Source organism: Lissotriton vulgaris, chromosome 8 (assembly GCF_964263255.1).
Source record: "Lissotriton vulgaris chromosome 8, aLisVul1.2, whole genome shotgun sequence".
In the NCBI taxonomy this organism is placed as follows: domain Eukaryota; kingdom Metazoa; phylum Chordata; class Amphibia; order Caudata; family Salamandridae; genus Lissotriton; species Lissotriton vulgaris.
The window spans coordinates 571,910,421-571,938,040 of NC_141696.1; the positions used below are offsets into that span (position 1 = coordinate 571,910,421).

General features: G+C 43.4%; 1 protein-coding gene across 18 annotated transcripts in view; it reads left to right on the forward strand.

Annotated features, from left to right (window-relative positions):
- Nucleotides 1–27,620, forward strand: part of MCF2L (MCF.2 cell line derived transforming sequence like) — a 1,277,242-nt gene that overhangs the window by 1,058,121 nt on the left and 191,501 nt on the right. For all 18 annotated transcript variants that reach the window (XM_086934397.1, XM_086934395.1, XM_086934398.1 and 15 more), the window contains 3 exons: nucleotides 1,820–1,934; nucleotides 15,205–15,324; nucleotides 23,397–23,588. In XM_086934397.1, the coding sequence (XP_086790523.1) occupies nucleotides 1,820–1,934; nucleotides 15,205–15,324; nucleotides 23,397–23,588 (427 nt within the window). The remainder of the gene's footprint in view (nucleotides 1–1,819; nucleotides 1,935–15,204; nucleotides 15,325–23,396; nucleotides 23,589–27,620) is intronic.

Here is a 27,620-nt window from a genome sequence, read left to right on the forward strand (position 1 = left end):
AGGTCCCCTCCATTATCCGGCCCTTCAACGTCTAAAAATCAGACATCTTCGACAAGGGTTGGCCTACGCTGATCTTATCGCTTTGGATCAGGAATCTCGCGTCGAACTTTCGACCATTTAGATGCTTGGAACGGGCGAACTATCTTCGCTTCGGCCCCTTATATAAATGCCTACACATTACATTACACACATCAATAGAAGGGACAATGGCGACTTTCTCAGCTAAGGTGGGTTTAGGACATTCAGACTTCAACCTAGATCTAGCAGACGCCCTCATGGGAAGACGAAGTCTGGCGGAGATATAATCACCCATGTGAGAGGCAGGAAACCACTCGGTGGGATTAGGGTGACGAATGAAAGCAGGGTCAAACATGTGAACCCCTTCCGAATCTAAGACAGGTTCAAAAGTAAAAGAATCTAATTTGGGTTTTTTTAGCAGGAGGGGAGGGAGGGTCAGACACATCAAATAGGTCAAATAAATCATCTGCGTCATCCATGTCATCGTCTATGTCCAAAATGGTGGAAATAGCCAACTTTTTGGGTACCTCTGAATGCTTAAATTTATTTTTCGTTTACCATCTGAGCTTAACAACTCCTCCTTAGAAGAAGGCCTAAGAGGCACATAGTCCTCAGTCAAATGCGAGTAAACCTCGCAATTCAAATGTGATGCAGAATTAGAGACCGAAATGGAAGCAGAGGGAACCACCTTTCTTTTTCTGCTTTCCCCCGCAGACTGGCCAGTGCTTTGGACAGCAGACTCATCACGGAATTCTCCATGCTTTTTGAAAAACGTCTCATAGATGTTTCCACATCAGACTCCACTGAATTATTAATAAATGTATTCAAATTGATTTAGAAGGCCTCGCCTTCTTCCTGCTGCCGGTCTAATCCGGGGGAGCTTTCAATTTCCATAATCACAAAGTAAGGGAAATGGAGTGAGGCAAGGGTTAATGAAAAGTAGAGGACAGGAACAGAACCGGGGCACTCCCCTGTGGGGCGTAACCACTATGAACGAAGCAGAAGCTCCAGACTAGCCGACGAGCTAACAGAAGCTCCAGAACTAGCCGCCGAACTGTAGGGAAAGCGAGCACTCCGTGAGGGAGACAGCGGGAGAAACAGCCACTTCGCAATGGTAGAGACCAAGCGAAAACCACGCGCGTGTGGGGGGACAAAACTGAAGCGGGATGAGGAAACAGCGGTAAAAGGCCCTAGCAAAGCAGCGGCGAGCTCCGCATGAATTACCTAAGGAAAACACTTGTTAAAACATTGTAATATAATGCAACACTGTTCCAATATATAAATGAGAGCAGAGCAACAAAGATAAGTCACTTATCTGACTGCGAGCAGCAAGAAAAGAGGAAGGTGCGCAGTCAGTGGTGACGTTATCCATGCTGATATGCTCTGATTGGTTATAAGGTTTTGTTTTATTGTGTTCACATTGGCCAGTTGTTTTGCTTGGCCCTCTGGAAACTGTAGTTTCTTACTTATCTGGCTGCTATTGTGATTAAAGCTAAGAAAGCATAATAGGAGCCTCCGGTCTTGACATAAAATTGTGTAAACTGAAAGGTAATTTGATCATGGATTGTCAGGATCATAGTATTTTTGCTCAATAAAAAAACTGCACAAATGTATAGAGGTCATGCACTTGATACTTCCCAATTTTATTGCAAAATATGAGAGGCTGTGTTCATCAGCGAGCTTTTGACAATGAAAGCAATTATCTTTCCTGCATGCTTTTTACATTGTAGACGGCACCTATGAAAAAACTGCTCATATTAATTTCCGTGTTTGCAATGTGACATTCTTCGTGTTCATACAGGCTGTTGGGGCAACTAAATGAAACAGAAACTGCCTTTGATGACTTTTGGTCTAAACATGAGCAAAAACTCGCTCAGTGCCTACAACTACGGAACTTTGAACAGAACTTCCGCGAGGTAAGAACGGCTTCTGTTGTGGCACGTCATCAACTTATTATTACAAGGATGTATTCACTGCAAATTCTTCTGGCAAAAAAATAATGCAGTTACTTCACATCACGTCAATACTGCTCTAATTCTTTTTCGTATGATTCACCCTATATCTTAACATGCTAGACTAGACCATTGCAATAATATAGTACAGTCAGTGCCATTCAGGGAAGCCCTGCGGGATTAAAAAGGTGTTGAGTAGTACATGGATGATCCAGTTGTGTTTATCACATATTTATGTGAATCATTCAGTGATTGCCAATATAGTCTTAGGACAGAGCCTCTCTATCAAAAGTATCTCTGGGTTACTATTTGTAAATGGTTTATGACCTTCAAATAAACTGCAGAGTTTGCAAAAACCAGGCCAAACATGGCATCTCGGTATCACTTTCTTAGCTGGTGTATTCTTTCTGTTTGCCAGTATACCTGGAATACTGAGTCATTGAAGGGTGATGCATCTAATAGTAAAACCAGGCTACTCTGTATTTGTCACCTGAAGGTAGCCACAATTTTCTTGGGAAGGTATAGAGATGATGAGGCAAGTGTACACTGAATTTGTCCATAGCAGAAGATCACACCTGAGGAAAACACCATGACATCACTCTTGTAGTCCACTTATGGTATTCACACCTGTAACATGATTAGATATGTCTTAAAAACAAGCAGCTTTTGTGCCACCCTGAACTGGCTCTAAGGAGGGGGATTCCTGCTCATGCTACGCCACACCCTTTCCTGATGATATTATTCCAAAGTGCTAGACTGACCCCCTCCTACCCATAAACTTTACTCGGTATCCCCCCTATAGGTTTGGGTTGAGTGGTTCATGAGTTATATGTATATGTGGTGTGTGTGAAAACATATCTGCCTGTCTCTCTATAATTTTTCTATTCTGCTGTGTCTCACCACACCGCAACACATTTGTAACGCATAATTTCTGCCACAACCAGCACATTGAGCATCGTACCTCAATTCTGAGAAATTGGCACTTCGAAACTGGTTGAGACAGTTCCCAAAACAAATTTGAAATGGCCAACCCTAAGAAAATTATATATATAGAGATTCAGGGGAAGAGGAAACCGACAAAAGAGAAAACAAGAGGAGTGTCAGGAAAAGTGTGGGCACGGAGGGTTATCACTGTAAGAAAAAAGGGTATATAGAAAAGAAAAATAAAGTGAAAGAGGAGACCGGGAAATAGTGCAAATTAAACAAACGACAGGAAAACAGAAAACAATCAGTGGAAAAGCCATTAGGTCTAGCTTGCATTTTGAGTCTTTATGAAAACATTCAAGGAAAACTTACAAAAGTAGGAAAAAAGTATGCTTTCTGTGTACACTGTATCTTTGGCACAAAGAATTTCATTAGTGATGACAATGTACTTTTACGCCATAGAACAGCCCCTTGTTTAGGGCAATGCAGACATTCCATAGAAGGTGAAGCAGTGCTTAAAAAGCCTATTTAACGAGGTGAGTAGACATATTCCTCTAGGAGGAACCAAATCCTGCTTTATGTATATTTTAAATAATTGGTAACATTAGATTTTGCAAACCATTGCAATTTCAAGCCAGACCTAAAATGGGGGCAAGAAGGTTATCCTCAGGAGAAAAATATGAAACCATAAATTGGGATATGGATATCGTGGGATACAAGGTCAGCTGTACAACAATACTTTATATGAAAAATTAAAACGTAGACTTTGGGAAGAGAAAACGTTTGAAGCAATGAGAAGAATGACGTTTTAAACAATATAAAGTTAAAACTGGGAAGTAAAACTATTTAGAAGTAAAAAACAGTTTTCTGAGGTACCTTCTACAGAGGACCAGTGAATAGTTACTCGATTCAATTTCAATTCAATTTCGTCTTTATTAGATCATAATCAATCATAAAAGACACATATAAACAGTACAATCTGATATAAAAGACATCAAATCTCATACAAAAATATTTTTAAAAGGGCATTTCATTTTAAAATCCCACATCTATTTAAAACAATGATTATGTTTAAAAAGGGAGATTTCAACATCAAAGGGTGTTAGGGCAGAATTACACAGGACTTAATTATAGTCTCCAATATTTAAAGTAAATATTTTGGGGGAGACTTGGGAACACCAGCATATAAGAAAACAGTTTACATACTGCCTCGCAAATTCTTTCTTCTAAGGACCCAAGTCCAGCTCAGGAACTTAGCCATGGCAATGACTATGACTTCAATAGTTCCGGTTTTTAGAATGCACAGGGCCGTTTGACAAGATCTTGTACCAAGCATTCTACAAACCAGCTTGAGCCATTTCTGACAAGTGCCCTTGTAAGCAGGGCACACAAACAGGACATGCAATAAAGTCTAATCCTCTCTTAAACAAGTATCACATGTTGTATCCCGGTCATCCCCCCACTTATTAGTGAAAGATTTTAGGGGGAGTGTTCCCACTCTAAATTGATGGAAGAGTTTTCTATCACCAGGACATGTGATGATGTCCCAATAGGCCTCAATCTTATACTCACAATTAAAATCTAGTAAGAGGCATGTTAGGGAACCGCTAGCAACTGAGGACATAGACTTTACATAAACCTTGTCCCTATATAAGACTTTCAAATCTTTTTTTGACGGGAATACATTCCCTTCCGGGTCCTCCCACAGATGAATTAAGCCCATATCTAATAACAATGCCTTAATCTTTAATAACCAAGAGATTTTATTTGACTTGTCCTCTTCTCTAATAAACTTAACGGCTCTTGCATAGGGTGCAAGCTCTGGGGTAGTCCAAAGTCTTCGCCAATAGGCAAGTGGTCTAAAACCCGCAGCCTCCTCAAAGGAAATACATCCTAAGTCTAAAAGAAGAGGCTTATGAGGCGAAGAGTGAGGAAGGCCGGTAAGTGCCCTCAGAAACTTATTCTGGGCTAAGACTAATGGAGCTAAATTTTCGAACCCCCAGAGTTCCGCCCATAAATTATTGAAGCTCTAACCTTCCCTTGGTAAATGGATAGAGCCAGTCCCACTGGTTTGGTTTGAGACAACCGGAATTCTTTTAAGAGGGCCCCTGCTAATTGATTATGCCTTAAGACTAATACATCTAACTGTGGCTCACTCACACTGCTTAATTGTGTTTCCCAGTCTTGGTGCTCTTTTGTCTTCTTGTTACTTGACTGCTCCATTGTAAATCACGTGGCCTGGTGATGATAAACTCAAGCTGCTAAATTCAATCATCCAACATAAACCTTCACAAAAGCCAATAGCAGCAGTACATTAATAAAGCTGGAGACACATTGGTGTACTTGCATACAAAAGTCTGCAAGAGAGGGCATTATTCCATGCAAGTTAGATGAGAAATTTACCTGAATATTGGGATCCATTTTTTTGATGATACTTAGGTTATGTCATCATTTACATCTGCCAGTGTGTCAGCAATCCAAAATTGCATTTTTTCCTCAAAATGGTCATGTTACCACCAGGGATTGCGGCCAACCACTTTGTATTACCAACACCAAAAATAATTCCAGGAAAGACTCTCAAGGGGATTATCTGAAGGACTGGGATGGATGGGGAAACAAGATATCCGGATGGGTGTTGGGCACAGGGAATGAAAAGAAAACAGTTCACAGTCACTGTTGCTATTCGTCCTCTGCACCGGGTTTGTCTCCGTCTTGCTGGGTTTCCTCGGTGTGCCACAGGGGAGATACTTCCGGCAAGAAGTGTCAAAAAAAGAAAATAAATAACACAGGATAAGCCTTGCTGGCAGGTCACAAAGAAACAAAAAATAGGGAAGAGTGCTCCCGTCACCATTGTGTCCTTAATGTGGGGTGCCTAGGTGAAAGTGGTTGATTTGGTAGTTTCTGGGGTTGTAACCATTAATCCCCGCCCACCAGCCCCTTAAGGAAAAGAACCCAACACTGGGCACTTGCCTGGACCCACGACCCTCCTGGGCCGTGGGGGTAGGAGTCACAGCCTCTCCTTCCTTCGTAGGAGCGCTGGGCTCAATCGCTTTGCTCCCAGAGCGGTCGTCCAAATGCTGCTGCTCTTCTTCCTCCTCACACGTCGTCTCTTGAACTGTTCCTTCTTCCTCCTTGCTCGTCTCCGCTTCTGCTTCTCTCGCCTTTGCCTCTTCTCTCACCTCCGCTCCTTCTTTCGCCATTATCGTCCTGGGTTCCGCCTTTTTCTTTCCCAACGTCTCCCTTGGGTCGTCCCTGATTGGTCCGGCTTCCTTGTCGCCCGCTAGACCGCTGTTTTGGCTTCCGCCTGACCACATGGCGGCCGCCATATTGGATTGGTCGGGCGGTGCGTGTTGTCGTGGAGGGAAACCCTCACAGGTCATGACTTTCTTAGATCACTTTCAATAGGCCTATGTCACTTCAATGTTGATGGAAAGATGTGTTCAAACATTTTAAAAGTTGTTCATTGGGTTTTCTCTAGAATACAGCGTATAATTGAACAGTTTTTCTTTTTCTTTTATTGGACTATTGCTCTAGCCTTCTAGCTATGATCCTTTTAAATCCCAAAAAGACTTTGGGGTTAATTATTGTTATTTTGGGCAGTTCTGCTTAGTTTGGTTTTGCATTGCTTTTCTTCCATCGATTAGGTCTGATGTTAAATGCCTGTTAACGTCTGTACAGATAATACCCTATCAAAGACCTTTCCTACTGAAACCGATAAAGCACAAGGCAGCATTTTGTGCCTCAGCCTTATATAAAGCATGTTATGAAGAATTTCAGATTTTCAAGTCTTATTTTGCTATTCTTCCATCTATTCAAAGTAGCACACAATTCCAGAATTCTTTTGCTGGGGAATTAGCGTCATCTAACTCAAGTTCAGCGTTGTCAGTTTGCATCATTAGACAATCTGTAAATATCATTGGCACATAATTAGGCTACTAGTTGAGCGCAGAAAAAAATCATATTCTGTGATGTAGCATTCTATTGTTCTTATCTGCTCAAGATTAGTGTTAATTATTGGGGAGTCAAGATCACTAAGCATAATAAAATCTGGCACCTCGATTATAAGCCCATGTTTTCATAGTCCTCTGTTTACCTAAAGAAATGGCATGATCTCCTGTTATCTCTGATTTGGAAAATTAATATTGTTTATCTTACCTCCGGTCTTATGCTTGTTTCATACTTTATTAGTCTGTACTACGCCCTAATGAGAAGGACCTGGTGGTTTGGTGTCAGATGAACTTCCTCAGAATGATCAAGTCTTTTGGACGTCCCTTCCCCACCAGTTCAAACCATGGTCACCCACATAACCAAAGGGAAAGCCCTCCTCACTTGGCTCTCATACAACAAACTAAGTCCACTGAGAGCCAAAGTGCATTCACCACCCATATCAATGCTGGCACCTGGAAGACTGACCACATCACCCCTCTGCATAAAGGGGGACAATAGCCCTTGCCAGCCACCATTCATTTCAAATGGAGTAACATTAATTACCAGGCTTTGTACAAAGCCAAACAATACCATTGAGCAAAGAAAGTGTTCATCTTGAGGGTGGAGTAGGGTGGATTGAGTTGCTTTAGGATGCAAGCATTGGACACAATTTCAGATTGTAGATCATAAAATTCAAAAAGGAAAGATGAACAACCATTCTTTGTTTATTCTGACGAGCTCTGGAATGAGCTTCCACTCACCTTGAATCTGGCATCTTGCCTGCTCTAGAACATAACGAAGATACAGACCCTATTATTTGTGTTCTGTGTTCCATCCGAGTCATAGTTTTAGGACTGTGTGTTTAGAAACCCCTTAACAAGCCCTTAGTAACCGTTCTCACTTGAAATGCACATGTCCCCGGTCTAAAGACTTGTCTATCCCCAAACCTATAAACTACATTGATTGTACCCACAGCAGCAGGACACAGTTTTAAATCCTGCTGAAATTGTAGGCCACATAGTATCGTTAATTGCTATTTTCTGCTTTAGTTTTGCTGTCAATCAGATAAGGTACAACGTAGGAATTATAGATGTCTCCATGATTCACCAGAGCAAGCCTCATTAGACAGCCGCCGCTTGCCCTCTCAGTAGACTGCCTTTGTTTGAGTGTGAGGAAGCATAAAACGTACTTTCCGCCGTGAGGGGAACGGCTTGCTGTTGTCTTGGGTCCCTGTTTCGATTGCCGTGAGGGGAACGGCTTGCAGCGCCAGCGCCGCCGCCGCCGCGAGGGCAGGGACTACAATCCCCAGGTGCCCCGGCGGCCACGGCGCATGAGTGACGCCACCAGAGCGCCCGGAGGCGACAGAAAGCCGAGGAACGCCTCTCGCCCCGTGAGTCACGCGCGGGAGCGCCCGGGCAAAGCCCGGGCCAAGGGCGGGCCCGTCTGAGCCCGTCAGAGACAGTAAGAGACTCGACTGGGCCACCTCATTTGCTCTTGACCTATCATATTATCGTAGCGGGTTCTACGCTTCAACTTGTAAAGTTTAAATTGTTTGATGATCATTTGATGAGAATTGTCTCTTTAAGGTTGCACTACGGTACAAGAGCATGGCTGCGAAAAAATCCAAAGGGGACTAATCTGGTAACAAGGGAGGTGGAGGGAGCATTATTGGTCCCATAGACGCATTTATCACCATCGCCGCCTCGGCTCTGGAAAAGGAGATCGATCTTACAGTTCGCCGCATATCTCTTGATCCTTTATTCCTAAAAAGATCTTCGTTAGGGAACTTAGCATCAGTAACGTCTCCAGCCCAAACTCAGACTCTGAGCGCCCCTATAATCGATACACTCAGGGAGCATTCAAACACCTCTGACATTAGTGGGCTAGACTCCAGCCTGGTCTCCTTTATGGCCTATCCGAGTATAGAGACGGGGGCCAGAAAAAGCACTGACCAGAGAGTCGACCTTTTAGCTGCCCACAAATACGCAGAAAGCACGCCGGTGTCTGCTCTAAAGCGTAAACGCGGTGGTATTAGACAGAAAGGGGGGCGTATTAAGAGGAAGAAAGAAGCATTACCCAAATACAGGACAGGTGATTAAGAGGATAACAACAATACCTCGACACAGGGGGAGTCACCCGGCCTTATTCACAACAACTCTATCCTCGAAATAACTGACAAGGTACCTAGTGACACAGCGGACATAGTTCATTTTTTAGATAAAATTGAACATGTGGTTAAGTCTCTTACCCTTCCACTTGTAGAGCGTTTGAGAAGGTTAGGTACCCAGCTTGAAGACCTTCAACAGGTTACGCTGGCGAACTCAGAGATGCTTAAATTAATGGCAGAATCAAAACTTTCGTCAAATAGTGTATCTACCCTGCCTAATCCCCCTAAAAATATCCAGAAGCCCCCTCCTAAAGAAAAGTTTCCCAAAGGGTCTAGTGCTTCTTTTAAACAAGGTGGGAATCGAGCCATAAGTAAGACCCCCCAGTTAGCAAATCAGGCGCTTAAAAGTAGCGTAGCTACTAACAATAGCCTGGGTACTTCCGAGGGGCTAGTGAAAAAAGACACCGTAGCGGACCAAGTAAAACTGTCGACTTCATACAGCCGGAGTAACATTAACGAAGTTGACCTGCCAAGGGAGTCTTTTCCCTTCGTGATTGTCTTAGCCGGGGTCCCAGAGTGGAAAAATGACAGCGTAGAAACCTATCACAAATTAAAAAACAAGGTGATGTTTTGGTTGACAAAAAATCGGCCCCTCAGACCAGATCTAAATGGGACAATCATTAATGTCAGGAGAGTGACCTGGGTGAACAATAAAGCAAAGGATCTAGAGGGAGACTGCATTATAGTGAACTTTAGAAACCCACAAGTAGTGCAGTTCATTAGTGGTTTCCCGAATCAGGACACTTTTGGTGGGATCCTGTCCCTTGACTTAAGTTACTTCTACCCATTGCCCCCTGTCATGGCTGGCAGTGGGAATTTTTTCAATCATTTCCAGGGGGCAAACTATGGCCGAAGAAGGCACTGTGTTAACACTCTGCCAGTATTCACCACTTTTAGAGGTCACCCACAAAATAATCTTTATGATATGCATCAAGTAGGTAACCACTTCAATGTTCCCATCACCAATCGTTTTGACGCATTTTACGATTTGGAATAATTAGATTGACTAGAGGGTGTAAAAGTGATAGCAAATGGAAATGAGATCCTCATCTGTCCCCATGTAACTGACAATCGAGTGAACCTGTGCCCCTTGGAGACGGCTGAGAATTCTGTACCTGATATCCTGAAATCAGTCGACGTTTGCGACTCTTTAACAGGTGTAAATTGTACATCAGATAAGCTGGTCATCCCATCCAGTAGTGTAATTATAAATCTCGTAACCTGGAACATCGCAGGTTTACGGAATAAAATAGACGATCCATTCTGGAGAGAATCTATAGGGGCAGCAGATATCATTGGTTTACAAGAAACCTGGGACACAGGGAATATCCTCAGCCTGGACGGTTATACTACGTATTTTCTTGCTGCAGTGGCATCACCCATGGGGAGGCCGAAGGGAGGGCTGGTTACATTAATTGCAGCAACTATCCCCGGGACTCATACTCAGATAGCTACTGGTTCTCCTTATTGTTTGGCAGTTCAAACTGCCAGTAAAGGGGTTTGCAATATTTTAATTATACATTTTTATAATTCTTTTGATAGAGCCACCATGACTGACTGGTTATGCTTGACCTCTTTTTGGCAGACTATATGGAGGCCAATAATAATCATTGTTTGATCATCCTCCTGGGAGATTTTAATATTCATGGGTGCCCAGACGAATGTTCGTCATTTGACCAATTAGGCCCCCCTGAGCGGGGTGACACTCACTTTGAGCACTCTGCCCAGGGAGACCTCCTTGAAAAGATTTTGGCTGACCATGGTCTGATGCTCCCGCAAAGGGAGGGTGAGGAGACACCCACTTATAAAGGTAGCGGTAGTTGCTCCATTATTGATTATATTTTTATTAGCCTTACGCTGGGGAGCAAAATCAATAGTTATTCTGCGGCCTGGTCACACTTTAGTGACCACAACCCAGTGACCCTCAGCATTCTAGATCTAGTTAAAAAACCTGAAAAACGCCAAAATAGGGTCGATAAGCATGATCTTTGCTTGACAGACAAGGCTCGCAGGATCAGATGGAGCAGGGTTGTTCCAGAAGATTTTTTGAATAACCTTTCAATTAACAGAGGCATGGAGTTGCAGACATGTATGGACCCCGAAGCAGGGGGGACAAGGAGGTTTTAGATGCTTATCTTAAAATCTGTACTCAGGTAGCTGCAGATCTTAAACGTCCTGGTAAAGCAAAGGACTGCAGGGGGGATGGCTGGTTTGACCATAAATGCTCACTAGCCAACAAAAAATTAAGATCCGCCCTGAAATGTAAACCTGTTGATAGGTCCTATGTGGCTTCCTTAAGGAAAACCTATAAAAGTGCTGTGGAAGCCAGACGACGAGAAATTAGGGCAGCCGCCTGGGAAGAATTAACCTCCATTGATGTGCTAAAGAATAGCGTCAAATTCTGGTCTGTAGTTAATAAACCTTATTTTCACGACCCATGTAACAACCAATTGGATTGTGGTATCCAGGAACAGGAGTGGTTCTCTCATTTTAAATCAGTCTATGAAGGGGCAAGTCTAGGGGAGGAGGATTTACCCACCCCTATTTCTCACCGTACACTTCATTGGTCACTGAGGTAGAGGTGGCAGAAGCAATCGAGAAAATGACTAGTAACAAGGCCCCAGGTTCCGATGGTGTCCCTGCCGACCTCTTTATAGCAGATGTCAAGCTATGGTCCAAAGTTTTAACTAATGTTTTTAATAGAGTATGTAAATCTGGTATCCCGGCTACCTGGTCTGAATCAGTCATTGTACCGATTTTTTAAAAAGGTAATAGAGGGGAACCTAGCAATTATCGCCCGATCTCCCTCATTGATTCTGCAGTGAAAGTCTTAGGATGGGTGGTCTTGAGCAAACTTACAGATAAACTGGAAGAATTGAATATCCTTTCTGCTCTGCAATTCGGTTTTAGGAAGGGGCGAGGCACAATAGATCAAAGCCTCAACCTCCAATTGTTAATTGGGAAATACATATTTGCCAAAAGGGGTACGCATTCATGGACCTGTCCTAGGCCTTTGACCGAGTGAACAGGTCCAAACTATGGGGCTTGCTTCTAAAGTTAGGCATTGATGAAAACACTGTGTATTTCCTAGCAGATCTGCATAGGGACCTCACGGCCACAGTTAGATATGACCGCCAGGGCAACTGCACGGGTAAGATTGGGATGACGAATGGGGTTCGGCAGGGTTGTATCCTAGCCCCGCTATTATTTACCCTCTATATCAATGAACTAGGTGCCACGTTAGGGGAGGCGTGTAAGGATCTACCGAGAGCAGGCAAGTCTTTTATACCGGCATTACTTTATGCGGATGATGCCGCACTTTTAGCTCGTACACCAGTAGGGTTACAGTGCCTTTTAAATTCATTTTATGATTTTATGAAAATATTAGACCTTAGTGTCAACTTTTTGAAGTCCCATGTATGGGCTGTGGGTAAGAGTGGCAAACAAATGAAGACCCTGCATTGTGAGGGAAATGTGTTGTCCAAGGTCTCGAGATTTCCTTACCTAGGGGTTATTTTCGATGATAGCTCCACACGGGTTCCCCAATTGGCCGCTAAACGTAATGTTTTTGCCAGGTCTACCCTGGCTGTACTTGGTTTTGCACGGAAATTAGGAGTAAAACCATTACAAGCAGTCTTGAAAGTTTATGATGCTAAATGTATTTCTTTAGGTATGTACGGGGCTGATTTATGGGGCATTACAAATGTTAAGATGTTACAGATTGTAGAGGACAAGTTTTTGAAGATTGTTTTATCGGTCCCCCAATCAACCCCTGGTTATATTGTCCATCAAGAATGTGGGGTGGAATACTTAGAAGACCGAATAGCTATAGCACCACTTTTAAAATGGATTGCAGTATGGCTGAACCCTGAACTTGAATTAAATCACAAGGTTTTGAGGGACTGTTTAGCCCTTGAGCATAGTAATGCCATCCCCTGGCTGAATTATGTTAAAAAATTAGCTGATACATTAGGTCGTCCAGAATTGTTTGATCAGCCATCTAAATTAGTTAAGTGGGATGTGAAATGGGTTAAGGAAACATATAAGCTCCGAAAGGGTCTTGACAGAGAAGACAAGGAGCTGACTAAACCATCTGTAAGGGCACATCAGCTACTAATAAATTCCAGTGAGTTAGAATTATACTTGAGAACGGTCAATAACGCTAATCATAGATTTCTGTTGACCAAGTTCAGGTTGAACAAATTTCACCTCCTTTTAACTGAACGTCCAGGTTGGACTAGATCTACAGACCTGGAGATCTGCCCTTGTGACGGATTTTCTATTATGGACACCACGCACTTTGTTTTTTTGTAAATATCTTAACTTAATTAGAAAAAAGTTCATCCTACCCCTTATAAAAAATAAAGGGTTTAGACAAGGTTAGACAAGTTAAACCGGCCCTTATGAACCTCCAATGTAGCGAACATTTTGACTGTAGCTATGAGCCCTGTTCCGCGCTGTGTTCCCTTGTCTCAAAAATGTTTCCTAATGATGAAATTTATTGTATTATATGTATTGATAGTTTTTAACTTTTGTATTGTATTTTGGGCTTGATTTGTGACATTTGTATACTTTTATGGTTCTTGCTATAAACCGAATAAAGTACTTTTGACTGACGGACTGACTGCCAGATTATGATGATCATTTGACAGTCTTGTCCTCTTGGTAACGCCACTGTCGCCCTCTCTTGCATTCTCAAATACAGTTACTGGATTAAAAGTTGATGAAATTCCTAAACTCCGTTTTTTAAGCCTCCTTAACTGAATCCATAAACTACAGGTGGCTGTCTTCATCGATGCAGCTGCTTTCTTTCTAGGTCACTTTCTAGTGTGACTTGACCTCAATGGCAGGGAATGTAGTGTAAAGCAGCGTCATCCTTCGTGCAGTGCTGGTCCAAAAGACCGGCAACATATCAAGTGGACTGATTCCTTTTTCCCAAGTTCTTTAGTATTTCTTGACCCAATCATTGAACTGTGACCTAAGCCATCTCTGGTTTTGCATGTAAGATTTCAGATGTCCTTCCACTTTAGCTTTGAATCACTAGCTGTCACCTTCTGGGTCTGGTGGCTCAGTGGACTAATGTGTCCACTATGGGGGCCTGTATTCGACCTCATGGTCATAACTTCAAATCCTTACGGATCCACTCAGCCTTTTATCTTTCGGAGATTGATAAAATGAGTACCATTGAGTAGGGTAACTATAAACATCTGTTATTCAGCGCCAAGATACCCTTGGGTGAAAGTGCGCTTTACATACTTGTCCTTCAAGAATAATCTTAAAAGTGCTGGCCATTCATCATTTTCCTTCTGAACTGCCTTATCTCCCACACCTCAGAGCCAGTTGTCGCTGCTACAGACAAAAAAGGTGGTTGAGCGGGGAGAGGGGGCGCGCTGAAGGGGGGAGCGGGGGGGGGGGGGGGGGGGGAGAATAAAAAAAAAGAAAATATCTTACGTTGATGACCGTGTCGTGCAAGGGTGCTTCATCTTCGTTTCCCTGCAGGCACTCGGGCTTCATCAGACTCCCTGTCCAATCCCGCGCTGCTCTGGCCTGAGCAGGCTAGAAAGACGCCCTGCTCAGACTAGGGAGTTTGTGGAGTTTCTCCAGCCCAGCAGTATAATGCATCTGGGTTGGAGAACCCTAAGTGCACATGTGTGTTTTGGTCGGCCTGAGACGGACTGTCAAACACACATGTGCACTTAGAGATTGCACATAGCACTCCTCCTACCCCCTCCCGTGCCCCATCCCCGCCACTCCCTGCACATGCTGGCTGAACCAGCTGCTTACAAATAAAACGATAGTCAAATATCGTTGTATTTTTTAGCTGCTGGCTCGGCCAGTGGGGCGATGCTCCTCCACCATTGCGGGGGAGCCGCCTCTGCTCAGATCAACTGAGATGCCCCACTAACCAAAGTTGAAACCCAACAGACCTTTACTCTCTTCCATTCCGCCACTACTTCTGTTCTGTAACCCGCTTTTAACCCCTCATCTCAACCATTACACTATTCTTTGCAAAAAACACTGTTTGATGAAGGTAACTCCTCTTGTGCTAAGACATCACAAATAATAGACGGTATCTTATATTGTCTGTAATATACACATTTCTGATACTGTAGCCTATTGCATGTTATTTCACAACTATATATGAAATAAATGAATACAAATAAATAGATACATAAAATGAATTAAAAACTTTATATGATTTTGTTTGCATTTCAGGTGAAATCTTCTTTAGATATGGTCTCAGAGCGTTTGGCGACGTTTACAGACGTGGGGAACAGCTGCGCACATGTAGAGCACATTCTCAGGGATCTAAACATCTTTGAAGAAAAAGCATGGGTAAGCTAAAAACTTTAAAAATGACAAAGTTATTCTTGCTGTCACGAAACGTCTCTGTGGAAGATGACAAACCTTGCTTATTAACAATGTTATCTACAACGGCAGTTGCGAAATAGCACAACTCACTTGATACAACGGCTCCGCTTTCTACTGCTGATTAAATAATTCATACAATGTATTTCTCACTGCTTACATGAAACAATTATTTTATTTTTCTTTATTTCGGCCAATTGGCCATAAAAGACACACATATATACATACATTAAACAGAGGGTCATGACAATGTACATACACAAATACTTTAAAAACAGATGACTTTTAAAATACTGTACAAAATTAATTTCCGACATCCTCTTTTAATTTGACAATTGAGATATAGACATATTCAAGATTCCTGCTCAAAGCATCTGACCAAAATTCCTGCGAACAATATACACAGAGTAAAGAAACCTACTAATACTGAATACAATAAATTGAGCAGTATTAGTTTTTATAATCCTATATGCCGTGATACAAGATCTTGTTCCTAGGAGAGTGCACGTGGGTTTTAACCATCTCTTTCGAGCTTTCGAGTATGCTTTGCATATAAACAACATGTGTACCTCATTCTCCGTACAAGAATCTAAGCACATGGAGCAGTTCCCACTTATAGCATTCGGACAATCCAGTTTTCTCTTGGACCATCGTTCTATATTGGCATTCAACATGAGGTTCCCATACCTGAATTTTAAAAATAGAGACTTCGCAACGGGCGGCTCTATTTCGTCCAAAAAAAGTTCAAAGCAGGGTTCATCTTAAAAGGTTAAGAATTCATGGATTAAGGACCCAGTTCTATTTTCATATACTAGCCTATTAGTCATATAGGACCAGAAGGCTCGCTTTACAATGGACTTGGCAAAGGGTGGTAAGTTATCTGGATTCTCCCACAGCTGGGGTAAACCCAGTATTGAGAACCATTTTTTAATATGTCTAAGCCATAGAATGGAGTGGAAAGAGTCTAGGTCCAATAACTCTCGAAGGCCGTTCCTATATTCGGATAGTGCTGGGGTAGACCATATCCTTATCCAAAACATTAATGGTCTAATGGTAGTAAAATAATCAGTTCTTTTAAAATTCAAATCAAATTGGAGAGGGATTAATGGTGTACTAGTGGGGACCCTTAAAATTGTTCTCATAAATTTATTATCCAGGCCTTGAAAGCTATCCCTGGCCCAAGGTCCCCATATTTCCGTCCCATACAGAGCGGCAGATTGGATTTTAAATTTAAAGAGTTCAAGCACAGGGGTCACGCTCTTACTTGTGCTAGCATTCCGTTTGCTAATGATTGGTTTAGCATTATGGGCATATGACACCTTGCTTTTCTCGATTTGAGCCTTCCATGTTAAATTTGAATCGAGTACCACCCCCAGATAGGAAAAGTTATCCACAGTTCCTAAAGTTTGACCATTTAAAGTCAAGGTCCCTCTATCCGGTTTACTGGGGTTCAATGCCATACACTTAGTTTTGTCAACGTTTATTTCTAATCCTTTCATCACACAATAGCTGCTAAATGAGTTTAGGAGTGCCTGGAGGCCCTTCTTGGTTTGGGATATTAAGATGGTATCTTCCGCGAAGAGCAACGCAGGCACCCTTTCTCCGTTGAGTTGAGGGGAGTCATTAGTACAGCCATTCAAGTGATCAGGAACGTCATTGACAAATAAGGAAAATAAGGTCGGGGCCAAGACGCATCCTTGCCGGACACCACATTCAATTGGAATGTTATGCGTCAGTTCACCATTTGGACCCCACCTTATGTTGGCATAATTTCTAGCATGTAACTCAATTATTTGGACCAAAAGACAACCTGGCAGACCAGCTTCACTTAAGGATCTCCAGAGCAAGTTGCGAGGGACAAGGTCAAATGCCGCTCTCAGATCTACGAAAGCTACATACAGATGACCTTTCCTAATGTGCACATATTTCCAATATATACAACAAAACCTGAAGACCTGGTCTATGGTGCTGGTCTTGCTCCTAAAGCCTGCTTGGAATTTGGAAAGTATTGTTTTTTCCTCCAGCCAATCATTTATCCGAAATAATAAATGTTTGGCATAGAGTTTTTGCAGGGTGTCCATTAAACTAATTGGTCTATAATTTGAAGGTACAGATCTATTTCCCTTTTTGAAAATTAAAACAACTTCTGCTGCACGCCAGCTATCAGGAAATTGGCAATTCTTTGACAGGACATTAAACAATCGATTTATATATGGAGCCCAAACTTCAATTTCGTGCTTATACAAATCGCCCGGTATTTTATTAGGGCCAGGAGCTTTACTATTTTTAAGTTCATTGATTGCCCTTTTTGTATCATCCAGTGTAAAGTCAAGGCATTCAATAGGTGGAGGCAGCCATGGAGTCTCATCAACACCACTATCATATTGTTTGTAGCGGGATGTGAAGTGTGTCACCCAAGTCAATTCATCTAGAAACGTGTCCTTCACAGCTCTACTTGCGTGACCCTCGTTTGCAACAAGCCTCCAGAAGCCAACATTGTCATTAGATTTGGCAGCAACCAGCATGTCAGCCCAGATTTATTCTTCCCATGATTTTTTTGAAGTTTTTTGGACATGCTTATACTCTTCCCTTGCAAGTCTGACATCTTCCTTTGATTTATTTTTAATAGCAAGCAAAAGCTCCCTCTTAGCCAACCTGCATGAATGGTCATACCATAGTTTACCATGGCATCCCATCCGTACATCTTGTTGCTTTTTCTTTGGCATTTTGGACAAGCAGGTTTTTAGCTCATTAAAGAAAGCCTTGTGTAAATCAACAAAATGATCATACTGGTCGGGTAAAAAGGGTTGTCCAACAATAGGCCTGAACATCGTCCCAAAAAGGGAATATGCAAAAGCTAAGGCCTTACCTTCGGCTAAAATGTACGGCCATTTGAGTGCACGTCTGTTATTATTAACATGTACCTGCTCGCACATTTTACGCTTGGCAATCTCAGTAGATGTAGAGGCAGAGATGTCACTGAACATGTGTGCGTCAATATGAAGTTCTAGGGGATAGTGATCACTCTCATCCCTATTTGCTACCTTAAAATCAACCATGAAATGCCAAATGCTTAGTGAAATAAGTATGAAGTCTAAGTTGCTTTTGGACTTCACGAAGGTTGGCTGTTTTGTTAGATCAGATGGAAGGCGGCCGTTACATGCTCTTAGACCATGATCTGCAGTTAGCCTCATTAATTGGACGGCCAGGGTAGAGCATTTAACGCAGTTTGAAGTCTCAAGCTGGGGGATATTATATGCTTGATCTTCATCCTCAAAGACATCAGTAATCCCAAGAACCGGTTCAAAGTTGCAATTTAAATCGCCTCCCAGAATCACAGGGACATCACCAACCACCCTTTTCAGGAAGGCATCCAAGGTTTCCAAGGTAGGTGAAACCTTCGAATGACCAAGGGGTCTATTATAAACGTTAATAATGTAACATTCGTCCCCATTTAGATTTACAAGTTTTAGTGCCAAAATGTCAGGGGTTCCTGTGTCTATTGGTTCGACTCTTATTTTCAATGTAATTTTGAGCCATATAATCAATCCCCCAGACGGCCTCCCCCTATCAGACTGGACCGCCTCAATACCAAAGGTTTTGTATCCTATCCTATGCGGAATATCCATTACCCATGTTTCTTGCAATAAACAGAAATCACTGGAGTCAACATAATCAGCCCATTCTGGGTCTTTCAGATTTTTGACGACTCCAGCAATATTCCATGACAAAATAAGCAACTTTGGGGTTGACCTACTACCAGGACGGGCGGAGTCGTCAATAGACGGCACTTGTACCAACGGAAGATTTACGCTATCTAGCTGTGAGTCAGCAATTTGGTTCTCTGCTTCGGTCATCAAAACCCCTGGTACAATGCTAATTCCTTCACCAAGACAACCCTCATCCACGTCGTAACATTGTGGGTTCTCTACTGAAAAACTTTCCTTGTACTGGAAATCCCACGTTATGCAGTAGTTGTTAACTCCCGCTCCCTCATTATGTGATATCTCACTATTTCTAGTTCTGGGGTAGATGTTCCCATCACCAGGTGTACAGTGGGTGTCTTCTGACTTTGGGATGCAATTTGGGAAAGTCTCAAGTCAGTCAACTGCATCTAAGCAACTGAACCTATTGAAAGTGGGAATTCCGTTCCACGCATTTCGGTCAACCTGTCTGACTAGATTGGGTGCAAAACCATAGTGATGTTTAACAGTGTTCCAATTGGGCCCATACTTTGGGGGCCTAGGTGGGGGATAGAAGAACGATAAGGGCCTGGCTTCAATAGATGAAGTGTCTCCATATGATTTCCATGTGCATATCTGATGGGCACTGTGGGGTTCCTCGAATGAAATAACTATACAGTCGCCCGGAATTGATTTGGCTATAGGACCAACCCATGGTACCCTGCGGACCATAAGGATTTTACTTTTCATATGGTTTGGAACGGGTTTATTTGAATTTAACCAATAGATCACCTTATTTTTTAGGGATAAAAAGTTCTCTTCAAATTGGTTTTCCAATTCAGGCACCCCAGTAAGGACAACTACAAAGGAACTGGCATCAGGAGGCAGGTCTATATATCCTCCCTTAAAGTTGTTATAAGTGTGGGTTGTTTGATAGTTAGGTGTGTCTATTCTGTTGGCAGAAGATCTATCAGCCAGGGATTTATTTAGACCCAAAGTAGTGTGTGCAGGGGGAGGTATGTTAGATGAAGACTTCTGTGGAACGGGAGTCTTAGGGGCAGGAGAATGTGTAACAGCCACATTTGCCATCTGTGGCTTCTTGCTTTGTACAGAACCCTTCAAGGAGGGTTTACTAGTGGTATTAACAGATGGCAGGTTCAAGGGTGTGGCCTTAGATTTTATTAGAGTACTCGTTGTCGGGTTTGTACTTGTATTTTTTAATACTCCCTCTTTTTGATGCTGTGTACTAGATGGATTAGTGTTTGAGGATACCACTGGGGCCATGGTTAGAGCCTGTGTGGGATTTGCTGGTACATCACTACCATTAAGACTTAAACTAGATAAGGTGATAACACTTTTTTCTACCTCAAGTAGCTGATTCTCAATGCCGGTTAGCCTAACTTCTAACGGCCTGGGGAGTTTTTTAAGCGTTTCCCATACAAGTTTCAAAAACTCTTCCCTATCCCCTTCTGGCTCAGCCATGGGTATGGAAGTTTTCTCGCCCTCATCAATAGGATGGTCAACCCTTAAATCTGAATTTAACACCTCTATGTTGTCATTACTGGTTTGTACGGTTAGACGCGTCTGGTCGGGCCCATTTGTAGCAATAGTTAGTTGTGATACCCCCCTGTGATACACTGGCTTGAGGCTACCTTTGCCTTTTTCCTGGCGTACACAGACAGATTTTTCCGTTTTCTCTTTTGTTTGGGTATTGCCTTAATGGCTCCCTGGTTGGTATTAGAAGCTGCTTTCCCCGACACCTTCTCAACATTCTCTACCAGTGGATCTGAAAACATAATGCTTTCAGATACACCACTGACCGATAACTGTGAGGGGTCACATCATGGTTGGCAGAAGGAGCTGTTTCCTCGGGGATAGGATGTACCTCGGCCAAAGTAATAATTGGTATGGGGCCGGTAATGCGCTCAGGAGTTTTCGAAGAGGCAATGCTACCTAACGAAGATTTTTTCCTTAGTGCTATATCTGTGGAATGCCTTCTGGGAGACTCCAACTCCAGGGACACTCTATGTTGAAGTTTTGTAATCTCATTGTCAATGGATAAGCTGGTCCTTGTAATAAAGTCATCCAGGGTCCCTGTAGCCTTTTTTACGGTCTTTGTGGCCCTACTCCGAGTTTCGCGCACAGACATTATTTGGTGGGTGAGTAGGGGTAGTAAAGGCACAATTAAACAGTATACCTTAACAGATACAGCCAAGGGAGTTGGCCCGGTCCGGTCTTACTCGGTCTGGAACGGCCTGAAACGGCCCGGTCTTTGCCCGGTCTTCGCCCCGAGCTGCGTCCCGCGCTGCTTCCCGCGCTGCGGGAGTTTGAGGATGTGATATAGTGGGGCGTGTTGGGCGGGGGCGGGCCAGCAGGGAGAGCGGACCGGATGCTGGTTCCCGGTCTAGCAGGGGCTCCTGGTAGTTGGAGTCCCCCGCACGCTCGCAGCCCCGCCAAGCCACACGCCCACGCCGCCTTGCTGCCTGAAAGTTGAAGCCCACGCACTCCTGTGCGATGCGGCACCCGCGGAGCGGGTGCAGCGAGGTTTGGGCGAAGTCACGATTTGCTGAGCCGCCTGGAAAGTGATGCCTCCGTGGATGCTGATAGAACTGGTGTCCCGCCAAGGAAAGGTGCAGGGCGCCTTTACAGCCCTCAGGTGGGCGGGGGGCGGGCCAGCAGGGAGAGCGGACCGGATGCTGGTTCCCGGTCTAGCAGGGGCTCCTGGTAGTTGGAGTCCCCCGCACGCTCGCAGCCCCGCCAAGCCACACGCCCACGCCGCCTTGCTGCCTGAAAGTTGAAGCCCACGCACTCCTGTGCGATGCGGCACCCGCGGAGCGGGTGCGGCGAGGTTTGGGCGAAGTCACGATTTGCTGAGCCGCCTGGAAAGTGATGCCTCCGTGGATGCTGATAGAACTGGTGTCCCGCCAAGGAAAGGTGCAGGGCGCCTTTACAGCCCTCAGGTGGGCGGGGGCGGGCCTGCAGGGAGAGCGGACCGGATGCTGGTTCCCGGTCTAGCAGGGGCTCCTGGTAGTTGGAGTCCCCCGCACGCTCGCAGCCCTGCCAAGCCACACGCCCACGCCGCCTTGCTGCCTGAAAGTTAAAGCCCACGCACTCCTGTGCGATGCGGCACCCGCGGAGCGGGTGCGGCGAGGTTTGGGCGAAGTCACGATTTGCTGAGCCGCCTGGAAAGTGATGCCTCCGTGGATGCTGATAGAACTGGTGTCCCGCCAAGGAAAGGTGAAGGGCGCCTTTACAGCCCTCAGGTGGTCGGGGGCGGGCCAGCAGGGAGAGCGGACCGGATGCTGGTTCCCGGTCTAGCAGGGGCTCCTGGTAGTTGGAGTCCCCCGCACGCTCGCAGCCCCGCCAAGCCACACGCCCACGCTGCCTTGCTGCCTGAAAGTTGAAGCCCGCGCACTCCTGTGCGATGCGGCACCCGCGGAGCGGGTGCGGCGAGGTTTGGGCGAAGTCACGATTTGCTGAGCCGCCTGGAAAGTGATGCCTCCGTGGATGCTGATAGAACTGGTGTATGTTATTAATGATGTCTGGGACCTGCCTGTGTATATATTGTCCGTGACCCATGTTTCCCAGGCTCATTTGCTTGTCACCACGTAGACCTCATTCCGATGCTCCTGTGATCCAGATGGAGCTGGCCAACCTGATTTACTATGGGATCGCCATGTATCTGGTGTATTTCACCAGCAACCTCGGTCTCCGTGTGAAATATCAGGCAACAGCATTTGGAAATTGATGTAGAAATACAGATTCCCTTGTGTAATTCCCCGCAATCAGAAAGGTTTCTTTTCCCCACGCCCTCAAGTTACCAGGGGAGAGAAATAACAGGAGGAAAACTCTAGCTATGTTTTGGTCCATAGAGGAAGAGGAACAATGAGAGGAAAATACCACTGAACAGAGCTCACATTGCAGATTGATTTAACAACCCTCGGTGTGGGTGTGGAAGGAAGAAAGGGAGGTAAAATGAGGGGAGGAGCAGCGGGTGTCATTAATGCTGTCAGACAACCATAGCAGGTGACAAACTGTACACTTGATGGCATAATCACACAGCACTCCTCGAGTTGTGTTCATGGAGCGTGGTGTGTTTTTGTACTTCCTTCATACCTGTGTTCCTGTAGAAGTATCTGTGACACAAAGACCCAAAACGTTTGTCGAACAATCAGGGCCCTTGCTATCATCCCTTTTTCGAGCAACACAACTGTTAACTGTGTTTCTTTAAGTTTTTCTGCAGGCTACTCCATGATAACTTTTTTGTGCTTAAGTAATTGTTCCATACAGCATTGTTTTCTCATATAGCAAACACAAGCTGGGTAAATGATAGCCAAGATGTTGTCCTTCTCCTAGGATTCACTAGAAAAGGCCAGAACCTTGGCTGCAGAAGGGGACCAACTCATCCAGAGTAACCATTATGCCGTAGACTCCATCCTCCCAAAATGTGAAGAACTTCATCATCTATGTGACGAAACAGCAAATGGTATTGAACAGAAGAGGCATTTACTCAACAAATCACTGGAATTGCATCAGTTTCTTGAAAAGGTAAATCTTTTTTTTTTAAATTGTGTGACCCCCCACACATCTTGCAGAGGACACTTTGGTGCACTAAGCCACAGTATTTTGTACAGAAGCGTCTAGAAAAAAAAAGATTTTTCCTTTGAGCATGAAGATATAAGTATTGGCACTTGCTGGAAATCGAAATTTGACAGTTTGTTACTTCTGTGTTGAAAATTGACGGTGCATGCAGGTGTGTGTGTGGTATATTGTGTAAGGTGGAGAGTGTGATCCTAAAATTCTCTAAAGGACATCAAATTTCATTCAGAGACCCTTTGGTAAGGTTAAAAACTAAGATGCGGTAAGGTTATGATAAGCCACTACTCAATGAGTGTGTTGTAGTGGACTATCGTGGTTTCACTACAACACACCGCATGCACCATCATGGCTGATACAAGAAACGATCCCTGACAAAGCGCCTTCTCGCGGGCCCTTGGGGTTTTGCAGTTCCGGCCCCACGAGGCGCAAAACGCCTGATGATGAAGCATGACACCCACAAGGGTGTGTGAGGGCAACGCTCCCAAATAAGGAAGATCCCCCTGGAGCCATATATTCCAATCACACCTTTTCTTTAACATTTTCTATACCCTCTCCACATAGGAACAAGTACCCTCACTGATTAGACTACTCCTTGTTGTCCTTCATAAATTCCAGCACAACTGTTAAGCAGCTAGGCACCATAAGGGATTTAAAAAACAAGATCAGATTTCCTTAATTACTGGCATATGTTCCCATATATTTGTATATAATGTTAATATTTACCTTTCGGTGTAGTCTTTTGTGATATTTGGCTGCTTAATTTGCCAAAACGCCACAGGCTTCAAAGTATGACAGAATCTTTATCAGCTAAACCAATGTGGAAATATACCATTTAACGACTCCATTTAGTCTCCAAACATAAAAAAAATATGGATTAATACCAATAAAATGCCCAAGAAATTAATACGGATTAATTCAGACCGAAATGTTAAAAAAAATATCATAACATTGGGAGCCCTAACTATGATCCTGATGTTTCAGGCTCACTCCTGGATCTCGGTGAAAGCAGCCCTAAGTCTCTTGGACTCTTTATCTTCCTGCATCTTTTTGGACAATTACAGAAGGTGATGCATGCAGACTCTATAGTGGAATCTGAAATTCCTGTGGGCCTTTCATCAAGGAAATCTATGTGGTGACAAATCAAACACAGTTGGTCTGGTGGCAGACCCCTCTCACTGGAGTTCTTCAGGGGGACTGGAGATCAAAGTACTCTGGTCTACAACTGAAGTCTATCTCCATATCTAGCTGTTGGAGATGCAGCCATTCATTTGATGCTGAAGGCTTTCCTGCTGTCCATCAAAAGGAGCCTGGTGCAGATTCTCACAGACAACACCACTGCCCAGTGGTATTGCGACAGACAGAGTGGGGTGGGGTCATGAGTCCTTTACAAGAAGGCTCCACTCCTCTCGAGTAACAGGGCATTTCCCTGGTCGTGACTCACCTTACAGGATCCTTGAATGCCAGAGCAAATACAGGGAAGGATACTTCTCATGGCATGGATGACTGCCCAGCAAGGTAGCCAATTGACCTCCTTGGGGGGCCTCTGTAATTTTTGCGACTATGAATTGCTTGTGGCGTTTTCAAGAGTTCTCCCAACACAGCAACGTGGGAAAACAGCATTCACTCAGCTGGTTTTATGGTTAGATGGGAGCCGATGTAGGGATGCTGTGCACAGCCTTAGTCGTCTTCATGTTGTTTGTTTGCCGGTGCATTCCTCGTCCCAAGAAAAGAACTTTGAGCACCTCAGTGTCATGGTGCCTCTTTTTGTCTCTGTGAACCCGAGAGGCACTAAAGAAATTTGGTAGAGACAATTGTATTTTTTAAATGCCTGCTCAATTCTGCTGTCTGAGACAATTTTCCTAGTGAGTGGAGGAGTTATCACTTGAGGTACTGCTCTCCTACAAATCATCCGGAGGAGTACTCACTTTCAGGATCCAGAACATAAAAGCATGACTGGAATTCATCTTGGTCTATAAACCCATGTACTGCTAAAGGAACACGTCCTACGAAATGTCTTCATCTAAATTATATAGAGAGTATACATTTTATAAAACTGTCTTCAGTCTCCCCAATACATCTTCTAACGCATAACCTTTCTGTTACGTCATCTTCACCTTTAATTTTGTCATCTAATTTACCTGTTGTTAAAAGTTAAGATAGCTGCACCCAGCAATAATCAACTTCCTCCTTTCTTAAATGAGATGAGGAGCTTGATTTACCATGGGACTGATGAATATTGTTCAATCGTATCTAATAGTTATTGGAGGTGAGAAGTTCACTACAGTATGGAAACATATTTTATTACACAAGTTAGGCATAAAGGATAGCAAAATATATGAAGAACCGGCTGAACCAGAAACTAGTGAAGCATATTAACATGAGGAAGAGGAACATCTTTTTCAAGAAACTCTAAAGAAATTAGCTGATCATTTCAGGGGAAAAAAATTCAATATGGAGCTTGAAAGACATAAATTCTTCAAAACAGTTCAGGGTAAAAACATAACAGTGGCAAATTACATTGCTATATTAAGAGTGTTGTTTGCCACTTGTGAATTTGATCCACTTTCTGATTACCTCATCAGAGATCACTTATTCAGAAGCACTAATGACTGAAAAAGCCAGGAGAAATTATTAACACAGAATCCTAATTTGGCAGAAGCTACTGCAATTGCCAAAAGTATAGAGCATACAGCCATATGTGTTAAGAAAATGAAATCCTCTAATGAATCACGTAAAAGTAAAAGTGATGAAGTAGACACCCTTCCAAGTATTAATGAGGTTCGCAGAGTCAAAGAAACATATTTGCAAACATGAAAATGCAACTTAAAAGAATTAAATCTTTTAGATGAGGGAACTACAATCACATGGCTAACAACCCCAAAAGCCCTGCACGTGGAGTTCTATGTAGAAAATGCAATAGGAGGGTACATTTTCGTAATGCCTGTAGAGAACTAGAAAAAATGTACGATCAGAGGAGAGGCCACAGCAGAAAAATGTGAATTAATATTCCAAGTAAGCTGTTAAGAATACAGTAATAGAGTATCATACTCTACATGCGACATTACTTTAGATGGGGGTAAATATTTTTGCCAACTCATGCTGCCTTTTCACATTGATTGATAGCAAAAATGTTATTATAACTTTAATGGAAGGGCATATGTACCTGAACAACCCGACATTAACCTAGGAGGGTACAAAAGGGGTGCCCTCCTCTCAGAAGGAATGATAAAAATGCACATGTCCTTTAAAGGAAAATCCACTGTAGGAAAGATGTATTTAACTGAGCAAGGATCCAATTTACTAAGACTTGAATTTTTAAGAACCTGGGTATAACATGTAACCCTAATAACGAAGAACAAGTGTTACTAGTTGACAGATCAGTGATGGTAGTGGATGTTTATAAAGAATGTTCAGAAGTATTCACTGAAAAAGTTGGCTTGCTTAACAATTTTATCCACAAGATGAAACTGAAATCTAATGCTATACCGGTTATAGACATTGCCCTTGAAGAATATTTAGGAAGAAGTCTCACTAAGTTTTGAGTTAGAGCTGATTACTGGTTCCCTTACATGGACTCAGTTGTAGAGAATATAGTTGAGGGTTGTTATGAATGTGGGTTGAGTGATAAAACAAAATGTACCCGCAAAGCATCACTTGCCCCTGGAGATGTTCCTTCTAAGCCATGGGACAAATTTGGCCTAGACATTGTGGGTCCCATAAAGTTACCTGAGAATCATAATAAATGCATTTTTGTTTCCATTCGACAACCATTCTCATTGGATTACCATCAAATTTGTCAGCAACTTCAACACCAAGTCCTTGATAAATTTCCTATCTGACACATTTTCAAATGAAGGTATTCCTAGCACCCTTATTTCAGACAATGGGTTCCAATTTATATCAGAGGAGATGAAGAATTGCTTTAATGATCTGTCCATTCACCACATTACAACTCCATTATACCGTACCAAGGCCTACTAC